This window comes from Numenius arquata, chromosome 6, assembly GCF_964106895.1.
Source record: "Numenius arquata chromosome 6, bNumArq3.hap1.1, whole genome shotgun sequence".
Lineage (NCBI taxonomy): Eukaryota > Metazoa > Chordata > Aves > Charadriiformes > Scolopacidae > Numenius > Numenius arquata.
This window is the reverse complement of record NC_133581.1, coordinates 13,395,185-13,416,138: the sequence shown is the minus strand read 5'-3', so window position 1 is coordinate 13,416,138 and position 20,954 is coordinate 13,395,185. Positions and strand designations below refer to the sequence as shown.

At 41.6% G+C, this 20,954-nt stretch overlaps 1 protein-coding gene across 1 annotated transcript in view; it reads left to right on the top strand.

The window, feature by feature from the left end:
* The first annotated feature begins 496 nt into the window (after positions 1-496).
* Positions 497-20,954, top strand: part of LRP5 (LDL receptor related protein 5) — a 155,905-nt gene continuing 135,447 nt past the window's right edge. Inside the window, exon 1 of the mRNA XM_074148524.1 lies at positions 497-587. Coding sequence (XP_074004625.1) covers positions 497-587 — 91 coding nt within the window. The remainder of the gene's footprint in view (positions 588-20,954) is intronic.

Genomic DNA, 20,954 nt, shown 5'->3' with positions numbered 1-20,954 from the left:
AAGAAGACACCCACCCTTTTTCCTGGAGACAGAAAGAGGGGCGTGCGTCCCCACGCTGAACTTCTAAATCCACCCAAGAAAGGTTGCTTTTTGAACACGCAGCGAGCCATCTTCTCCGACCTTACTGGCTGGTTTGGGAGTAATAGCTCCAGAAGGAACGGGGGGGGGGGGGGGGGGGGGGGGGAGGGAAAGAAAAAAAAAAAAAGAAGAAAAAAAAAGACGAAAACCCTGAAATCCCACTTCCTCCCCAGCCAGGTGTACTCACGCGTGGGGTACGCTCCGGCGGGTCGGTGCGCCCTCGGCTCCTCCCCGGGCGGCGGGTGCCAGCGGAGGATCCCAGCCCCCTCCCTGGCGGCGGCGTGAGGAGGAGGAGGAGGAGGGTCGGCTCCAGCACCTCCCCCCTTCCCCGCCTCCCTCCCCGCCGAGCGCAGCGCCCCGAGCATGGAGCCTGCCTGAGACGCTCCGTGGGCTCCGGCAGCTGCTGCGGCGGCACAACATGGAGGCGGCGGCCCCGCCGCTCCCGCTGCTGCTTCTGCTGCGGCTCCTGGCCGCCTCGGTGCTGCGGTGCGAGCCGGGCTCGGCCGGGGGTAAGCTCGCCGGGGCGTCGCGGGGCCCGGGTCGGCGGGGAGGCGAGCGCCGCTGTCCCTTTTGTTGTCGGACTTGGGCAAACTTTCCCCCGCGCTGCGCCGGGAGGGCTGGGGGGGCCGCGGCGGCGGGGAGGGGGGCGGGAGCGGGACCCTGCGGGGCGGGGGGCGCGGGCCAGGCTCCTGCGGGGGAAGAGGACGCGCACATGGACGAGACGGGGACGGGACGGGGCGGGAGGAGGACGGGAGGCTGGGTGCGTCGTTTTCCCCCCCTTTCTTCCCCACCATTCTTCCTCGCCCCTCTTTTCTGCAAAAGGGGGGTGCAGGAAGAGGAGGCCTCTCCTCCCCCTTTCCTCGGGACATGTCCCGCTGGGGGGGGGAGGGGGGCGAAGCGGTTTATCCCCGGGGGTGGCTCAGGTAAACCCGTACGGTTGCAAAACGAGAGACAAAAGTCGCTCCCCCCCCCCCCCCCCCCCCGCCCCGTCCCCACTCCCGTCCTTCCGCGGTCCCGGGCAGGGCTTTCTCTTGGGTTTGGAGAGGCGGGTGTCGGGTGTCGCTCATCAAACTCTTGGCAGGGCTGGCGAGGGGATGGGGGGAAGGCGAGTGTGTCGTCCCCCCCACCCCGAGCTTCGTTTTAAGGCTGTAGGCGGGCGACAGGGGCGGGTGGGGAGTTGGGGGGGGGGGGGGGGGGAGCTGGCGCGGCGGCGGGAGGAACCGGCCGGCCCGGCTGGAGGCAGCGGCGGGCGGGGGTCGACCCGGCCCGGGTCGTGGTGCGGGGACCCGGCCCGGGTCCAGCCCCGCGGGCGCTGCCGGAGCCCGGCTGCCCGGTGCCGGCGGAGCGCTGGGCCCCTCGCTAACCCGCGATCCGTCCCGCACACGGAGCCTGCCCTTTGCTTTCCCTTCGCAATACCGCTTTCAATCCTTTAAAGATCCTTTAAAAGCACAAATAAACGGAGGCTGTGCTCCGCCTGGAGCACAGGGGAGAGCTAGGGTCCGCTTCCCATCGTTTCTTCCTGGGCACTGCTTCTGACCCAACTTTGTGTCACCGAAGGTGGGGAGTTGGGGCTGCATGTGTAAGACTTCTGGTTTGTTGTTGCTGCTGCATCTGATGTGCCTGAATACATCACCCCGGTGCTTAAGCAAACTGAAGCTGAGTTGTTGCAATTTCCTAGGTAGTTTAGAAAACTCGGCAGTATGACCAAGGCTGTCAGAACATCACCTCAGGGCCTCTTTTATTAGGCCACCCACCTTTTCAAACTGTCTGTAATTATTAGAACTGTCATCTAGAGCAAGAGAACTGATCGTTTTCTGCTGGCATCGTCGCTTTATATTTTTAGCTGGAGCTCTATGTAGGTGTGTATTATGTATTGCTTATTCTGTCAGGATTACTTGAGAAAGATGCCCTTCGCATCTCAGGATGCACCTTCTCCATGCACATTGCCTCGATCTTTTCAAAATGTTTCAGAAAACCTGACGTGTGGCTTGTTCTTTTCTGAACACTTAAGTTTGTGTGAAGATGTTCACATTCCTACTTGACTGAATGAAACTATGTAGCTTTAGGGGGGAAAAAATCAATTTACAAGAGTCTTAAATGAAGAGAGAACAGGCTGATTGTGTTCCTTGAGGGTTTCCTTACTTTCACTTAGCAGAGCCGAATAGAAAGGAATACTTTAAAAAAGGGATAACTTTGTGTCCTGGTTTGAGCGATACAGGATTAATTTATCTTTCAGTAATTTTACTTTTCAGTAAGGTCTCTTCTAATGCTTTGGAAAACTGCATTTTTAGAAGACTCTAGACTCTGAATTTGTGAAAATGTTTACTTTATAGCCAGCTATGGTATGTGGGCTTCAAGGTCTCAGTGTTTTTGATCCTTGCCAGGTGCAGGGATGAGGAGGAGCGAGACCCGGATGCTTGACCCAAGCTGGCCAACAGGATTATTTCATGCCATGAACATCACATTTAATATAAATTAGAAAGTTTGCTGAGGAGTTCTCTCTCTTATATGATGGCTGTGATCCTGAGAACTTCTTGCCCTGGTGCTGGACCCCTGAGGCCTTCCCTTCCTCCTGAAGTCATAGCACTCGCAGTGTGTGATATTTGCTGTCCACTGCTGGGAGTGCACAGCTTCCTGCTGATAGAATGGGCTGAATATAACCCTTGTATGTTCTATATTGGTACTGGGATCGATATTGGCTCTTTAGTATTATTAATGTTAACTATTTAGTCGTATTCTATTAAGCCTGTTTACATTTCAACCCCCGTGTTTCCTTGTTTTTTCTGATTCTCCTTCCCAGATGGGTAGGGGTCATCAAGTGATAGAATAATTCTCTAAACCACAATAAACTGTTGTGGGTTCTTCAAACCATAACACTTTGCATTTGGAACTTTAAGGAAAATAATAGTTTACAATAAAACTAAGAAATAAGTTATAACTTGGAGTTTGGTTTTCATTCACCTCATTTTAGAGACAGTGATTCTTTTAATACAGTGTATGTTCTGTATTGGTAGTCACCTTCCTTAACATGTATGGAAAGACTCTTCTACAAATGTACATTTTTTTTAGTCATTAGCTAAAGAGTCTTGGTTATAAACCTAAATGACATTGCTTTTGTTCTGTCTACTTGGTAGGAAGGTATATAGTTCTTTTGTTAGGTTGATCTGGACTGTCCTTTTAAGGACAGCTCATCTGTCCTTTTAGAAGGAGCATGGATATACTGTGAGAGGCTTTCCGTGATGTTAGTTCCATTCCTGAGAACCCCCACTCTGTAAGCAGATGCCTGACTTTAAGGGACTTTTACCTCTTAGAAGTATTTTGATGTGCTTATCTTACAAATATGTAAATACATCTCTGCAAGATGGTGCTGGAACTTCTGCAGTGTTAAAGCTGCTGTGAAGTTTGGCACGTTATAATAGATCCTGAATATTTTGTCTGTGAACTGACTTTTCTGTGGAGCTAAGTCCTTGCTCTGTATGTGGTGTTACCAGGAGCAGCTTTATTTACATGGCTTGAAGTAATGATAAACCTGTGCCAGATATGGGCTATACTCAACTCTTCTTTCACTGAGGTAAGACTGTGTGATTGTTGCATTTGGTGCTTTCTTGAAGGGAGAAATCTCTTGCCTGTGCAAAGTATTCAGGAGCAAGACGGTTATGACAGCGTCATATTTTTGTCTGAAAATATTGGAAGTTCTGAATGTTTAATACTGCACAGCACGTGTTTTATGTAGGGCTCTTAAAACCTGGAGGTAGTTGAGATAATTCTTGTTTTTGTTTAAGAATTATCTCAAGCAAAAATTATTCTTACTTAAGCTCACAAAAGCTTGGTTAGCTGTTGCTTGTCGTGTACTAGAACATTTCCCAAAATCGTGAGACTGTATCTTAGTTTTCCTTAATGGAATGGCTGATGTTAAGAAACACAAGATAAAGAAAGGTCAACAGAGAAGCGTGACAGGATGGATACAAAAGTTTAAAACTAGGGACGCAGCATGAAATAAAAAATGCATTTGAGCACAACCCTGAAATGGCTTTTAATTCGTACTGGTTTTCCTGAGATAACATAGCGATAGGCTTCTTTAGCTTTAGGTTTAAATGTAGAACGTAGCAGGAAAGGACACTTGCTAATTTTATGACTGGGAAATGTGCTATGTAGGAGTCCTCAGCTGCATTTGAGGGCCATTTCAGTCAGTCTGTCGTTGATTTAAGGGGCTGTTTTCCTAGTAACTACCACTAGCATGATGTGAGGGTCTGTCACAAATTACGGTCATAAATTCTCTTGAAATAGTGAGGGAATATTAAAAGTCCAGACTGACTCTGAAGTTCAAGTTGATACTTTCTAAGCACTGAATCTTCTCTCTCCAGACAAAGGATAATGGCTTTAACTGTCTTTTAGGGATGGTATATGAATTAATTTGTTACTATTTAATTTTAAATTAATTTAATTTAATTTAAAATTCACTTTAAAGCATCCAGAGATGCTTTAAAATTACTCATACTGTAGATGTGGTGCGGTTGACACGCTAGAGGGAAGGTCTGCCATCCAGAGGGGACTGGACAGGCTTGAGAGGTGGGGCTGTGCAAACCCCATGAAGTTCAACCAGGCCAAGTGCAAGGTCCTGCACCTGGGTCAGGGCAATCCCAAGCACAAATACAGGCTGGGTGGAGAATGGATTGAGAACAGCCCTGAGAAGAAAGACTCAGGAGTATTGGTGGATAACATCAACAGGAGCTGCCAATGTGCACTTGCAGCCCAGAAGGCCAACTGTATCCTGGGTTACGTTAAAAGAAGTATGTCCAGAAGGTTGAGAGAGGTGATTCTCAGGTTGCTGAGGGAAGTTGTGGATGCCCCATCCCTGGAAGTGTTCAAGACCAGGGTGGATGGGGCTTTGAGCAACCTGATCTAGTGGGAGGTGTCCCTGGCCATGGCAGGGGGGTTGGATCTTGATGACCTTTAAAGGTCCCTTCCAACCTAAACCTTTCTATGTGTCTGTAATACATAAGTCAGCATGACACACAAAGCCAGTATTTAAAAGCGTGCGTGTATTTCATCAATAGCCTGTTGCAAATTCCACCGTTGAGTCTTGCTATTTTTGAGCCTTTCTTTTTAAATCTCAGCTGCTTTAACTTTTATCTTAAGAATTGTTTTACTTCTTTATAATGTAGTTGTTAGTAAAATAGGCCCCAGGTTTTGTTCCAGCTGTAAATTTTCTCAGTCCTACGTGTTTCTTGAATAAGGCAAGCCAAGGTAACATTTTAGCAAACACAGAGACTGTTTCTGAGAACTTGTTATCCATTGTTGTTATGGTAAGGTCTGGCAGCATAACAACAAATAAAGGTTACAAAACCTCTCCTAGAATATAGACGCACATGACTTACAGCGAGTGTCTAATGTAACTTTCCTTCTAGCTAGAATTTAGTCAGCAATGTAGACTTAAAGGTAGTTGACTCTCTTTTTTTCAAAGCGGAAATAAATTTCATTATTCATGATGGTCATAAATAGCTTTAATGACAAGGCTTAGTTTCATGTTAGATTAGTATTTTTTGTGAACATACTGTATTGTATAAAAGCAACCTGCCATCTTGAGGTGGAGAACAATAACTAGTTTTAAATTCCTTGTTAGAAAGAAGCTATTGTCGGTAACTTTATTGCTCTTCATTCTAAGAAATCATCTGAATTTTTCTATACGTATTTAACCCAGGAGCTATTAAACATTCAAAATGTTTGGCTTTTATAAGTTCAGAATCTCTCATGGGAGTTGATATGGCTGAAAAAAATCACAGCACTGAGAATACTGGAAGAAAATAGTTGTTATTTTCTGCTCAAGACTTCTGTGAAGAATTGAAATAGGTGTAAACTTGAGCCTCGAGGGAAGAATGACAGTAGAATAAGTGTCCCCCCAGTTTGTGGCAGAGGCCAGCAACGATGCAATTCTACAATGCACAATGAAGTCAGCAGTTTGTTTAGAGATTTTGAGGCATGTGGATTATTTTCCTTTTTCGCTATATTGCTTTTCAACAGGATGTGTCCAACAACACTGCAAGTTCACTTAGGGCAGAAGCAAATAATTAGTGTATTGGCTGGGGACGCTGGCTGGCCAAAGCCTTGTGTGTTTGGATGCTTGGGACTTTCTGAAGAAGTCAAAGATGTGCCATCTCCTGACAGCCCACAGCTGGGACTTCTGAACTGGAAAAAAAACTTCTGGACAATCCTACCCCCTTTAAGTTACACCATAGAAAATCTCACAATAGACTCAAAGGATATTTTGAGCAGTTTTTGAGATACTGGGTGATTAAACAGTTGTGAGAGGATGAGAGAAAACGGGAAGTATGTCCCACAAAGTATTGTTCACTACGGTTTGTTAGGAGTTTATGGGCCAACAATTCTTTTCGTTCCTTCTCTCGGAAAAATCAGAATGTGGAGCTCACCAGCATTTTGTCTTTGTGGTTTCCTGTTTGAAGGAAAGATCAATCTTTCAAGAGAAAGATTGAAAATACCTGTTAAACCAGAAAATTCTACTGAGAAGCTCCGGAGTGCAAAGAATGAGTGATGGGTTGGTAAGGATGTTGAAGGTCCATGTAGTAAACAGGATTTTTAATTCAGCTGTTGTTTCCTTTACTCTTGCTTGACTCGGACATTGCCTGCCAGCATAGGCACATGTAAGGTGTCATTTTGTATTGATCTTAAATCCATGGGTGTCTTTTGCAAGGACTTAAGTAAATTGACATGTTTGATTTAAATTGGGTTGTTTGCTCTGGATGAGAAAAGAGTTAAAGCAATTGAAACCACTTTTAAACCAATAAATACTTTATATGAGTGTTTTGTGTTAGATTAGCTTAATGGGGACAGTCTGCTGGGAGAAGGAATTTCTCAACTGTGAATAGGCTACAGAATTGTCTTCATTTCACAGTACAAAGGTTTATTGCTATTGCCATAAACAGCACTGACACCAGATGCAATGGTACATTCGTGGTGTGATTGTCAGTGGTCTGAGAACCTCGAATGTTGGCACATGTATTTAAAAATGTTCCTGCTTAATAACATAATAGTTGTTGAATACCGTTTGGCACTTTGGCTTTCTGAAATGCTGTATAAGTATTACCTAATTCTGAATATTCTGCTAACACAGCATCTATTATTTATCTTTTATACGCAAGGAAATTAAGTTTCCCCAGTTTAAGTTGGAAATTAAGGTAAGGAAAATTATGCAACTGAAGAAGTGAAGTTGCAAGTGTGTTAGGTTATAACTCTCTACCATGAAAAACAGAAAGATGGAAATTATAATTCTGTCTTTGGTGTGGTTACACAAAGGCCTTGATTTTAGTTTTTTTCTCTCATGGATTCCTGTTAAAGGGCTTGTGGTGTCCTATGAAAGTGCAATGCCCTTAATTTGGTGGTTCTGTCCTTCTTACAGGACCCCTGTTGACTTGAGTTTTGTCTGAGAGGGAGAGGAATGATTGAGTTAGTTACTTTGACATCTTTTCATTTGGCTCAGCAGTTGATGACATTTTGTGGTGGTGATTCCAGAGGTCCTCTGTTGCCTTTTCTTTAGGTTGTCTTGACTGTGTGTTGACTTTATTTTCACTGTGTTGTTGCATTAAATGTGATTCATTAAACATTTATTAATACTTCCTTTTGGGAGTGGCTTGTTACACGTGATAGTAAAGATGATAAATTAGCCCTGGGGGACTCTTGATCCTCAGCCTGCAAGAAGTAGACCGAAGGTAGGAGCTGGCAGTAAGTGAAGACAGAAGCTTGACCTCTTCTTCCTGTGATGTTTAAGAGTCAAAAAAAGCCAGAGAGTGCGAGCAAGTGTTGTTTGCTTCATATTTCTAAACCTCTTGGTGGAAGAGGAGGAACTGTGGATTGAGTGGACCTGCTTAATGAATTTCTTGGCTTTTAGAATCAAATAGTGTTAACTATAATGTGATTTTTGTAGATGTTTTTCTTTTCTGCTGTTCAGTCCTGGTTTTAATTACATCAAAAGGAAAAGGAGTGGAGAATGTGAGAAAATGTGATGAAAGTTTACAGTGCTGCTCTAATGTATCGGTTATTGATATGGCATTTAAGAACTTTTATGGAATACTGCCTGTACTTACGGCTTAAGCCATATACTTCAGGTTTTGAATTAGGCACAGATTATGCCTAGCAGCAGTAATGCACTTAAATCATTATCAATAACTTCAGCATAGCTTCTGTGAAAATTTCAGTTTTACTTCGATTCTGGATTCATGGATGCTTTGTCTGGTACTTTTTTTTTTTTTTTTTTTTTTTCATTCATTTTGCATGAACACATTCTTTTCTGTTCTTCCAAATGAAAACTGTCCTAGCTGGACTTCAGAATGAAAAAAGAGTGTTTAGATGACCAGAAATGTAATTAAATGTGGTGTGTTTTTTTTAGTGCAAAACTTCATGCTATAGAGTATGACTGTTGAGAAGGTGAAGTTGCTTCCTATTATAGCTTTATAATTTGAGAGGGAGACAAACCCCTAAGCCTGCCTGGTGCACTTGTCTTTATATGAATTAAAAAACCAAGAGCACAGAGTGCCTAAGTGACAATATATCTTGTGGATCAACCAAAACAAAATGCTTTTATGAAACGCATATTGCTTTGAGTTAGCCAGCGCCATAGGATGTGTGGACCTACCGCTGCACTTTGTTATGCCACACTTCTGCCATTCTTTTTTTCTCTAGAGAATCCTTAAATAAAGATTTGGGTTTGGCCTTGCTGTAAGAGATAAAATGCTTTTTCACGGGACTCACTGTGACAGTGGTGGTCAGCAGTGCTCTGTTTTATTTTGTACGTACTGCTGAAGTAAAGAGTGGGATTGTGTATGGTGTAGGTAAGTGTTTTGCAGGTTTCCCACCATGACACGTCTCTGGGAGCTTTCTTGAGTAGCTGACTTAAGCCACCTGAACCTTTATTTCTTTGCAATGTGGATTATTTTTTTCTTGTTTCTCAGACTTCCTACATAACACACTTTTTATGTCTGGCTCTTCAGGTAAGACTGAAAGGTGGTCTTTGTGACATTGGGTGAGTGGTCTGCCAGCTACCTCGTTGTTATGAGGTTTTGTTCTTTCTTGCACCCTGTGGGGTGCTTGGGCATTTTGTCATGTCCTTTTCCATCAGCCCATCATTTCTAGGATGCTATATAAGCCATGGCATATTCCTATGTAACCAGACTTTGTCTGAAGAGACTGTTGAGGGTTGAAATCTCTGTGTGCTGAATTTTAGGAAGTCTTCTAAGCTGATTTCTCTAGCTTTAGTTTTGTGCGTACTTCATGTTTGAGCGATGTGAAAGGCCTTATGTCTTTATTATTATTATTGTTCAAGGATTATTTCCAAATAATTGGTAAGGGACGGTTTCTACAAATTTTTGTGCAGATATAAAAATAAGTTTTTGGGGGGCAAAAAATGATTGCTTTAAAAGGACAATCACAAAGCTGTGGAATTTGGAGTACCCTAGGAAATGTTGCTGCTTTGTATTTGTCTTCGAATGCTGTTTTTAGTTCAGTCACTTACACCAGTGTCTTGGTGATGCCACAAAAATATATTCTGCAGTAGAAGTATATTTGTATCTGTTTTAAATTTCATTATAGAGGAAGAGAAAAATCAGGAGTTTGGCTCTTGGATAACAAGCTGTCTCTGCTGCTGACAGTGAATAATTTGAGGAGGAGAAGGAATGAAAGGTTATGAGATTTATTCTCTGATGTGTTACTATAAGAGATGTCTGTATAATGTACTTAGTGTTCTTTCTTAGCACTTGTAGCTTAATGCAACAGCCAGAATGCTGTTTCTTGAACTTCTCAAAGCAGCAGAAGTAAAAAACCAAAAACCTAATCCTTTGTTTTATAGAAGGTGTCACCTTTGACCACTCAGTCATACATTATCCAGCGTTAGATCGATACTGATCACTACTTATATTGTACATATAGTTTAAAAGAGCTTTGGAGGCTTTAATTTGTGTAACTAGTTACTTCAAATATAGTATGTCTTACTTATGAATTTGATCCCATTTAAGCAAGGTCACTCATAGCCACCAAGTTTCCTGTTTTCTCTGTCACACTTTGTTTTCATTTCAGTCATTGAAAATTTTCTACTTCTAGAACAATTGAGAAGCTCAGAGTAGAGTTGCCTGGCCTATAAGAATTAATTTTGACATAAAATATGATATAAATTATACAGTCTTTCGCTTTCTTCAGGCTATTCTCTGATGGCTTCCCCTGCTTGAGAGTTGGCAGCTTGAAGTATGATGTGTTTAAACTTTTTTTTTTTTTTTTTTGAGGAGAAAATGCTTTAGCCTCAGAAGTCTGTATTAGTGACTTACCTGGATATGTCTTTTGCAAAAGATGTGGAAGCAAATTAAACTGCTGTGTTAGTATTCACGTTCTTAAGTCAGCAAGAGGCTGAAAATTCCACTTAAAGGGTCTGCCCAGCTGTGGATGATTAAAAAAGAAAAAAAAAAATCTATACATTATCTGTGTCTTCAATAGCAGAGCAAAAGAAATTTGTAGTTATGGAGAATTTTTGCCTGTCTGGGTTTTAACAGCATGTTTTTTACTGTCTGGATAAAGTTGACTATTACTTACCCATGTTCTAAAACTCAAATTTGCAGGTGTTCAAGTGCTAGAAAGTGTATACTCGGAAAGAGTTACACATCTGGACTTACTTAGACAAGCTGCATTGTGAGAGTTACGTAGGGTGTGGCTAGTGCAGGCAAAACTATAGTGAAGCCTCAATAAATTAAAGTTGAATAGTTTGCCAGTCTTTCCCTTTTACCTGCCCCTAAAACCTGTATGAACCTGGATTTTAATCTCATCTTTCATCAACACCTGCCCCACCCCGAGCCACAAAATCCCACTACGCTCAATGTCAGCTGTGACTTTGGAATCTGTGCATTTTTCAATTGCAGAAGTCAGATATAGTGACTGCTAGAAGAAACCATGCACCCTGTAAACAGTTGGGGAATATTCTTGGAGACTTTTTTCGAACAGAGCAAATCAACTCTAAGGGAACTCAGAACTTAGTTTCTGTGAGCATTGTAGCTGAGGGTAAAATTGGGAGAAATGCACACACACCAGCAAAAATTTAAGTGAGTGTTGGATGATATTTGCGGTAAATAAACCATTATCTGCAGGTGTTCTCTAAGAGTTGCGGACAAATAACTGAAGTGAGCTCTGTAGCTTGCGTGCAGAACTAATCCATACCATTTGAGCTTCGAGTGGCGTGCTTGACACTTAGTAAGTGTATTAACAGTCTGCTGCTCAATCTTATTTGCCTAATAAACTTTGACAAACAAGTTCTACAGATGGTTAATATTTTCAGAGGAATTGCTGTCTGTTCACGGCCAGTTTGTGGCCAAAAATGTGATACAGATTTTGATTAATTTTCTCTCTGAAATATTTTCATGGCTGTGGTCGTTCCACTCGTCTTTATTATCACATCTGACTGCAACTGAAAAATTGAATGCTCTGCTAGGAAGATTTTCAATTTAAATTTAAAGGGCAGAGAGTTGGCCATGGAGTTATCCTGGCTACTTTTGAACTTGCCTTCCTCTATCAAAGCAGCAGAAAACATGATGTTTGTCAGTATTGGGGGGTGGTAATCCTTCTACTTAAAGGAATCCTGGATGGTTGTGACAAAGTCCTTGTTTTAGATGCCTGTTAATGCTGAGGTCATTCTGCTATTTGCAAATTTTAGTGTTTTAAAGAGCCGTCAAGACATCTGTGGAAAGTGAAGCCATTTTGCATGAGCCAGAGAACTGGAAAATATCTGGATTTTACTTAGTGACTGGTAGTTACTGGGAGTTCAAATGTGCTACCAGACCACTCAGTTCCCTGGAGCAGAGACAGATTTGCTTGTAGTTGACAGAAGTGCTGACCTAGGCAGAAGGAGTCTCTTACAGAGAGATGTACATGTCTCTTGCTTAAGTATGTACCTGTGGAAGGGTATGAGATGGAGGGGGGGTATTCCACATATGTGTATGTGTGAGTATATATATAATGTGTATGTATATTCTTACGTGCTTAAACACTTGGTTAACCAGTTTCTCCTGCTGTGTTTTTTTCCTTTCATTCTGATGGTTATTTTATTGAAAGGCCTTCTGTTTCTGAAAAAAAACCACTGCGTTTTATGTAGGCTGTAACTCCTGATGTTATATCTTGATGCATAATTTTAAGGAGGAAAGTTTCACAGCTGCTAGGTATGCGACTGGAATTCAGTATACCTGGATTTGGTTTTGGTGTTTCTACTGAAGCATGCCCTTAAGTCTGTGAGCTTCAGTTTTTCATCTGAGAAAAGGTGCCAGTGGTACATAAATGGTCTGTCCTCTGAATGCATCTTGGAGTGTTTTACACAAGAAGCACCTCAGAGTAATCTTTTACTATACATATGCTTTATAAATAAACCTCTTTTGTTTGAATTCATTGTATTATTCTCTCAATGACTGGTGCTTCATTAAAGAGAAATGAAGTTGCAAATGGTAGGTAAAGTATCCCTGAAAAGGTAGGGCAAGAGAAAAGGGGAAATCATGCTTGACCAATCTGACAGCCTTCTGTGATAGGATGTCTGGCTGGGTCAATGAGGGGAGAGCAGTGGACGTTGTCTACCTTGACTTCAGCAAGGCTTTTTACACTGTCTCCCATAACATCCTCATAGGTAAGCTTAGGAAGTGTGGGTTAGATGAGTGGACAGTGAGGTGGATTGAGAACTGGCTGAGTGGAGGAGCTCAGAGGTTGTGATCAGTGGCGCAGAGTCCGCTTGGAGGCCTGTGACTAGCAGTGTTCCCCAGGGGTCAGTACTGGGTCCAGTCTTGTTCAGTATATTCATCAGTGACCTAGATGAGGGGACAGAGTGTAACCTCAGCAAGTTTGCTGATGACACAAAACTGGGAGGGGTGGCTGACACACCAGAAGGCTGTGTTGCCATTTGACAAGACCTGGACAGGCTGGAAAATTGAGCGGTGAGGAACCTGATGAAATTCAACAAAGGCAAGTGTAGGGTCCTGCACCTGGAGAGGAATAGCCCCATGCACCAGTACAGGTTAGGGGCTGACCTGCTGGAAACCAGCTCTGTAGAGAGGGACCTGGGAGTCCTGGTGGACAAGAAATTGACCATGAGCCAGCAATGTGCCCTTGTGGTCAAGAAGGCCAGTGGTCCTCTGGGGTGCATTAAAAAGAGCGTGGCCAGCAGGTCAAAGGAGGTTTTCCTCCCCCTCTACTCTGCCCTGGTGAGGCCACATCTGGAGTACTGTGTGCAGTTCTGGGCCCCCCAGTTCAAGAAGGATCGGGAATTACTGGAAAGAGTGCAGCGGAGGCTATGAAGATGATCAAGGGAATGCAGCACCTCTCTTATGAGGAAGGGCTGAGAGACCTGGGTCTGTTTAGCCTGGAGGAGACTGAGAGGGGATCTATCAATGCTTATACATATCTAAAGGGCAGGTGTCAAGAGGATGGAGTCAGGCTCTTCTCAATGGTGCCTGGTGACAGGACAAGGAGCAACGGACGCAAGCTGGAACGCAGGGAGTTCCGTCTGAAAATAAGGAAAAACCTCTTTACTTTGAGGGTGACAGAGCACTGGAACAGGCTGCCCAGAGACACTGCGGAGTCTCCTTTTCTGGAGATACTTAAAACCCACCTGGATGCGTTCCTGTCCAGCCTGCTCTAGATTCTGTGGTGAACTTGTTTTGGAAGGGGGGGTTGGACTAGGTGATCTTGAAGGTCCCTTCCAACCCCTACAATTCTGTGATTCTGTATTTTATTAATAAAAATTTTATGCCTGATCAATTTTGTGCACCTAAATCTTTGGTCTTAAATAACCACTTTCCACACCTTTTGCAGTCTTTATTTTACAATGTCTGCAATTTGTATCCTTCTCCTGTGTTGATAGTGTTTCTTCTCAGCTTGAAAGCTCTTCTAGGCAGGGATCTTGTGTATTGTTTTTCCTTTTACCTGCTTGCTTTGTGTTGTGGTTTCTCTCCCCTCCTCCCCCCGAGGAACCAAGATTGCTAAAGGCTGGAATGTCTGTAGGTGGGTAATTAAAAACAGTGGTCAAGAGAGCTCCTGGGAACTTGTTGGGTTAGTTCTCTAAGTAGGATGATGAGGCACCATCGTTGAAGGGAAGGAAAAAAAACCTAAACCCAAACCAAAAAAACAATGCCAACCCCCCCTCCTATTTCTGGCAGTTTGAAGATGCTGCCGGTTGTCCCCTTAGCATGTCGCTCCACTAACGTTGTCTGCCCATGCAAAATTGGTAAAACTGGAGAAACTGCAACTTAACTTGTGTTTAAGGATTGCTGCTTGGCATTCAGCCTAGTGCACAATGGAAAGAAGATGAGCAGGTAGAAGTACTTTATGCTTGTGACCTCTGTTCCATATTATCGCTCAACTTGCATGGTCCAAATTAAGGTCTTCATTGTTATCTGCAAAAGATTTAAGTGATCATTTACTTGGGATTCATTTACTTGGGGATTACCACCTTGACACATCCAGCCCTTCTCCATCATGCTACAGTAATTACAGCTCATGGAAAATAACTCTGGTTGCTGATCCCCAGGGTGTGGAACTCCTGGCATCTGGAGATAGAGCACATCTGGCACTGGTTCTCACAGGCAGAATTTAGCCACCCCAAAGCTTATTGCATGTGGGGAATGATGCAAGTGACTTGTTTTCTCTGAACAATGGCTATGGGATCTTTGTGAGCATTGGCCTCTCGCCTGGTTATTCCAAGATGTTTTTTTTGTTGGGTTGGTGTTTGTTTTTTTGTTGGCTTTTTTTTTTTTTCTCCTGAGGAAATCTGTGTGCAATGAGGGAGGATGTGGAGTACTGTGAGTTCTCCATACAGCTGACTCAGTCCTCCAAGTCATACTTGTTCCTTGACACTGATGCTGTTACATACGCAGAATGCATGTGTAAGAGCTGCTATGCCCATCTAGAAGGCACTTGGTAGATACAGATAAAGATTCTGGCATGCTCTGTTTTTTTTTGTGCTTTTCTGATTCCTAGGATTCTGTGGAGTCAATGCTGCAGGGCCACAGGATAAAGTTTTCATTTTAAAGGAGATGTACTGCAGTGCCCAATTTTGAGGAATGTTCTTGGGACCTGTTAGTATCACCTTCCTTGTGCAGATTTTGTAGGGTAACAAAACTTGCTTTGTTTGAGATAGCTGTTAGAATATGAATTGAAAACCTATTCCACAATTACTTCCCCAAGGGTGCTTGTATTTTGGAATGGTTTCCCCATGAAGATCTGTTCTGGAATACTTTATTGTAGTTCCTTCTCAGTATTACCCTTGGAGCTCATTTCATACTATAGGGATTGGGACTGTGTAACAGGCCAGTGTTACTGAATCTGAGTATCTGCTGGTAACATCTTGCTATCAACTGATTCATTATCATGGTTGTTTATAACATAACACCTGTCCATATGCTTGTTGACAGCCTCTTAGGACCTTCTTATCCACAAATGCTAGGTTCTGAGGGAGGAAGCCTTCTTTTAGGTATTCCATCTCTTAACATATTGTAAAGAGCCTATGAGAACATTTCAGGTCATGTGGCAAGAATGTCTTTCAGACGTGTTTTTGGCCCTTGATTGGCAATGAGCCAGAGACAGGTGGGAGGACTTGTTTGAATGGACAACAGGAAAAGTAATGATTTGCTTGGGAGCTCAGGCTACAGGACAGGTATACTCAAGCCAGTGTACTAGTCTGGGGTAGGAATTTGTTCTTTTACTTGTAAATTCTGCTGTTCTTTTAAAATTACTGCTAAATTCTCTGGGTGTTTAGTTCCCTGGCCATTATTTGGGAGGAAGCTGCCTTACACATTCTTTCCTTTCTTTTGAGACTCTAGCAGCAGTTCCTTTATCTATTTATTTTATTTTTAGAAATAAAATCTTAGTCTGTGTTGGAAGCTAAAATGACTTCGGGTCTCTCTTCCCTGCTGAGTGACTGTCGTCGCTGCTGCAAACCACTGTGTTTGACAGGAACTCAGCATTGGTTCAGTAAAGCTTCATAGCAATTGAGAGACTACGTACCAGTGCTAATGAAAAGCCTTTGCGTGGTTTCTGGAGGCTTGGGCATCAACAGGCGTGTGGAGAGGTTGCAGGGATAAAAATATAACTTGTCAGCTGCTGTGCTCTGAATTACAGCTGCATGCAAGGCTTTCTCACATATAACTTGTCTGCCACTTTGTTGTGAGGCAGATGCAATATACTGAATTCTACAGAAACCTCCCCCTTTTCTCCAGGAACTAGTTTTGATAACTTTTTTTTTTTTTTAAACTGAAGTGTTTGTGTGCAAGAGTAGAGCAGTCAAGCACAGTGAGAGATGGGTAAGCATTATGCGCACACATTTAGGATTGCAAAAAGAAAATTTAGCACCAGTTTGTTATTATAAAGTCTGAATTAATGTTGGCTGTTTATAAAAAGGAATGGACTTTGCAGGGTTATTTTCCTATTTAAACATCAGCAGGACACTGGGAACAGATTACTGTGAGTATTTGAGTAAGTTGTGTTTGCGTAGTGTGCTTGGCAACATTTCTTTCAATGAAAGTTTAACTTTTTAAGCTATCCAAGTTCTAGTTAAAAACTTCATCCTACATCAGGAAGGTAAGATGGCTGGAAAAAAAAAATCCAACAGTGTTTTTTTTGCAGTTATTGATGTGTGTGATATCAGTGATCAGATCACTGTTGTATATGTGGCCAGAAGCGAGTATGCTTTATTATCTTTATGTAGAAAAACTTTGAAACATGGAATGGGTAGTTTATTCAAAGTCCTGTCATAAATATTGCTTGTTCCGAAGACGATAATTTTTGCTGGGACGATCCCAAAACATTAACAAATAGATCAGTCTAAGCAGATAGCATTCAGTGTCTTTCTCCCACATTTGGCCGAGCGCGTGCCAAATGTACGATCAGGCTCTTTTTGCTGGATACTACAGATCTTCCAACTTCAACTCCACCTGTTGCACTGGCTTCAGCGATGCATTAACAAAGCAGTAATGATTTCAAAAAACTTTCCAGTGCCTGAAGTGGCATGAAACTTTCTAGTTCTGACAGCTGTAAACTCATGTTAAAAAACAAGAATTCCTGAAACTTGTCTATTAGCAACCTCAAAGCACATCTTTTTGTACAGTTGTAAAATTGGCACTAACAAAAAGGGCTTTATTTGAATAGTACACAAAAGTTTACATGCAAACCCCAAATAGCCCCAAATTTGGTTTATCTGCAGCTCACTGTTCTGATTTTAAGTAATTTTTTTTCTTCCCTGGAGGCTGATTTGATATGTAAATTGAACTCAACAAGTGGTTCTCTTGTTGCTTCCTAAATCCTGAAGAAGTTTTGGGGTTTTTTTGTTTGGTTAGTTGGTTTTTTTTGTGATTTTTTTTTTCCTTTTCCTTTTTTTTTGTTCTTTTTGTTTTGTTTTGATTTTTTTAAAAATACAATTTAAACAATATTTAGGGACAAGTCACTGCAAATAAGGTTGCAACAGTGTCGTGCCATTTAGCGGATTTACTAGTTTGAAATGTTATGGAGTCTTCTGGAAGCCTTTTTGTAACTAAGTGTTGCTTTAATCCTGAAAGAAAAGGAATTTATTTGCAAAACTTGGTGTATACTAGGAAGAGACTGTTTCAAAGGGAGTGTTTTGTCCAGTGGTTTTAGTTTAAGCAGCATCCAGCTTCCGTACCATGTCCCATCCAGTGACAGTGCAAAAACGTGTGGCCATGCAGTAAACTAGATTAGAGGACTAGGCTGAAAATAAACTCCTTACTTACCTTTTGTTTTGTGGGATGTCTTTTCCTTGCTTAGTATTTTTTAAAAATTATTTTATTTTGTTCTCTTCTCTTTCTTTCTCCCCCATCTCTCATCAAATGTTATTAATAAATACCTGCATCAGTGAGGGGAGAGAGGGGCTGCTTTGTGATATAGGGTAAAATATGATTTAAATATTTTTTTTCTCTAGTCTAATAAAATTGTGATACTGCAAGATCAAGGACTTGATGGGTCTAACATATTCAACTTTGAAGGAAGGATAATGCCACAATTTTCCATGCAATTCAGATGTTACGCAGCCTATGGTGTTTCGTTCTCTGTGTTCTTTTTTGTTTTTATAAATAAAATCTAAACTCAATGCATTATTTTTGCAAATCTTTAATTGTTCTGCACCTCATTAGTGACAAGAATAGTATCTTGGAGAATCTTCTGAGCAACACAGAAATTGAGCATGTGTTCGCATTTATGGTGTGCTGTGATAGGGGGTTAATTGTGTGGATTAACTGTTCTGCAGGAGTAGATAGATGGTTTCTCCTTTGATGTTGTGCTGTTCTGTGGTGTCCTTGGACAATTACTGCATGAGATGAAGTTTTTAGTTTGAAAGCTTCAGCTTAAGTAGCCTTTAGAAATGTTTGGTGTCATTTGATGTCAGGCCTTGTTACCTTATTAAGTGTGTGTGTGTATACGTATGTGTGTATATGTATATACAGACATACTCTGCATTCTAGGGTTTTATAAAAGAAACAACATAATGCTGTAATCAGTGGAGCACATTCTTGAGAGGTTTTAGATGCCCTAACTTCCTCCAAGTAAAACATAAGAAAGTTGATGTTTTTTACATGTTGATAACATAGAGGAAATAAAGTGCATCTTCTCGCTTGAGCGCTTCATGGTGCAATTATCGAGAAGTAGTGGTGGATGGATCATAATGACTTCTAGTTATTTGTTCCTCGGTGCCTTCTATAAAATGAGTTTGGTGGTTTTGAATCTTATTCCTCCTTAGTTGATAACACATATCGCACAGTGTTGCAAGCATTAGACATAGCAAAGGAGAAAAAAAACCTGTCCTCAAAAATGAGTAATGTTCTATCACCCGAGTGAGGTCTGGTGATGACAAGGTTGACCCATATTGCACATGGTAATTAACAGAAGACTGATGTGAGCAATGATTTTAGGTCCCCTTTTTAAAGGAGAAAGAAATCTTCAGTTTTATTTGCATCTTCTTTAATTAATATCTGCCGTAGATGAACTTGATAAAATTGTCTGTTTCCACTTTGTACTACTTTTATTTGTAACGTTACAATGCTTTCTGTAAGTAGAAAGTGAAGGTTGCCCTAACTCTGAGCAAGTGCTTAGTTACAGAATAAAGTGCCAAAGGTTAGTATAGAAGTGAAGGGCTTCTGTCAGCTGTGCTTCAAGTTACTGCACGTTTGGTGTGGGTTCATGGTTTTGTTGTTGTTGTTGTTGTTTGGTGCTTTTTTTGTTGTTTTTGAGGAGAAAGTTGTTTTTCATAAAAAGCAAGTTCTTTTGTGGTCTAATTTACAACTAGTTTTTAGAGACAGTAGATTTTTCCTCCATTTTAACAATACTGTGTTCAGTCTTCTCTTTAAGACAGTTCATCAAAGGATGGGTGGATACAGGCACCACGTTCAATTTTCTTGCAATTCACTAATGAAATTCAAGGTGTCTTCTGTCTGTTTGTTTTTTAAATTATTCACATAAGGCTTAAATTTGGGGCATAATTTTTTTTTAATTTTTTTTTTTTAAGCAAGACTTCCATCTTTGGTATGTAGGAAAAACAGCCCTTCTCCTTTGCATGTAAATATGTGGGTTAAATTGGGTTCATAAGCCCCTGTTGTATTTTAAGAGGGTAGATGTCTGTTTCTGGATTTAGTCATTATTGTTCATACCCGGAGGGAGTTACTTAAATGCGTGTGGTCATTTCTTGCATGTAATTCATGTTTATTAACGATCCACTGCAGGATCTTGTTTATAAAAGGTTAAAATGCAGTTGTTAATTGCTAACGGTGTGCTAGTGTCTGGCATGTTGACTGTGCCATGTTTGTCACATTTCTGGATTGGAAATGTGATTTTAGGCTGTGGGCGGTAGCTTTTTGTATTAACATTTGTATTTTGCAGTGTTTTTAATGAGTAAGAAAATATGCATATGTATAATAGGGAGGGCAGAATCCAGGACATTGAAACTCCAAAGCAGTCTGCAACAACTGGAAATAGAATAGGTGTAAAAACTGGCTGTAATAAGCTTACTGTTCTTAAAAGGCACAGTGTCCCCAGAGAGGGGACACATGGCACTAATATTTACTCCAGGTATGAGTGTATTGAATGGTAGGCATTGCATTGTAGGGTGAATGTATTAAGTGTGTTCTGCCTTAGACTCCCAGTCTGTCTCCCGAAGGACGGTAGCATTTATTTCTTTTTCTCAACTACAGCATAGGTTCGGAATAGTTGTTTGGAATATGGTTTCATCTGAAATGCCCTGAGTGTTTTCTAGACACAAAGGGAGAAGGCTTCCCGCGCTGGAAGTCCTGGGTTATGTCTTCGTTGCTGAAGTAGGTATAATTATTACACTGATATTGCAATCTTGACATAAAAATCCTGATAGTGTCAGTGAACTCCATGCAGCTAATGAAATCTCAGGTGAGGAGTGAAATAATGACACTGGCTTTTTACTTGACGTAAAAGTTTATTTCTCTCTGCTGGTGTTCTTGCGTTGAAATAACTATCTCAATGTAATAATTACATCTTTCTCTTTAGCAATGAAAACACAGCCAAACAGTGCAAATGAAGGGTAGAGGAAAGGGATACTGTGCACAAAACAAGAAAATCAGATCAGCGATGACCACACATTACCCTTAGTATAAACAAGTGCACTTTGCTCTGCCCTCTGTGATATTGCTTCCTTGCGTAATGCTAATAGGCTTGGACCCTTCCTTCTGCAAAAGGAAGGGGTATGTTTTGGACAAAATCAAATAAATAAAAAACCCCATGGAAGCGTTTTGTCACATGTTCTAAAAGTAGTTTTAGAATTTGTATATTTTAATTTATATGTGGGGAAAAGTGTCTGTATTCCTGTTTTTCTGTCTACCCTT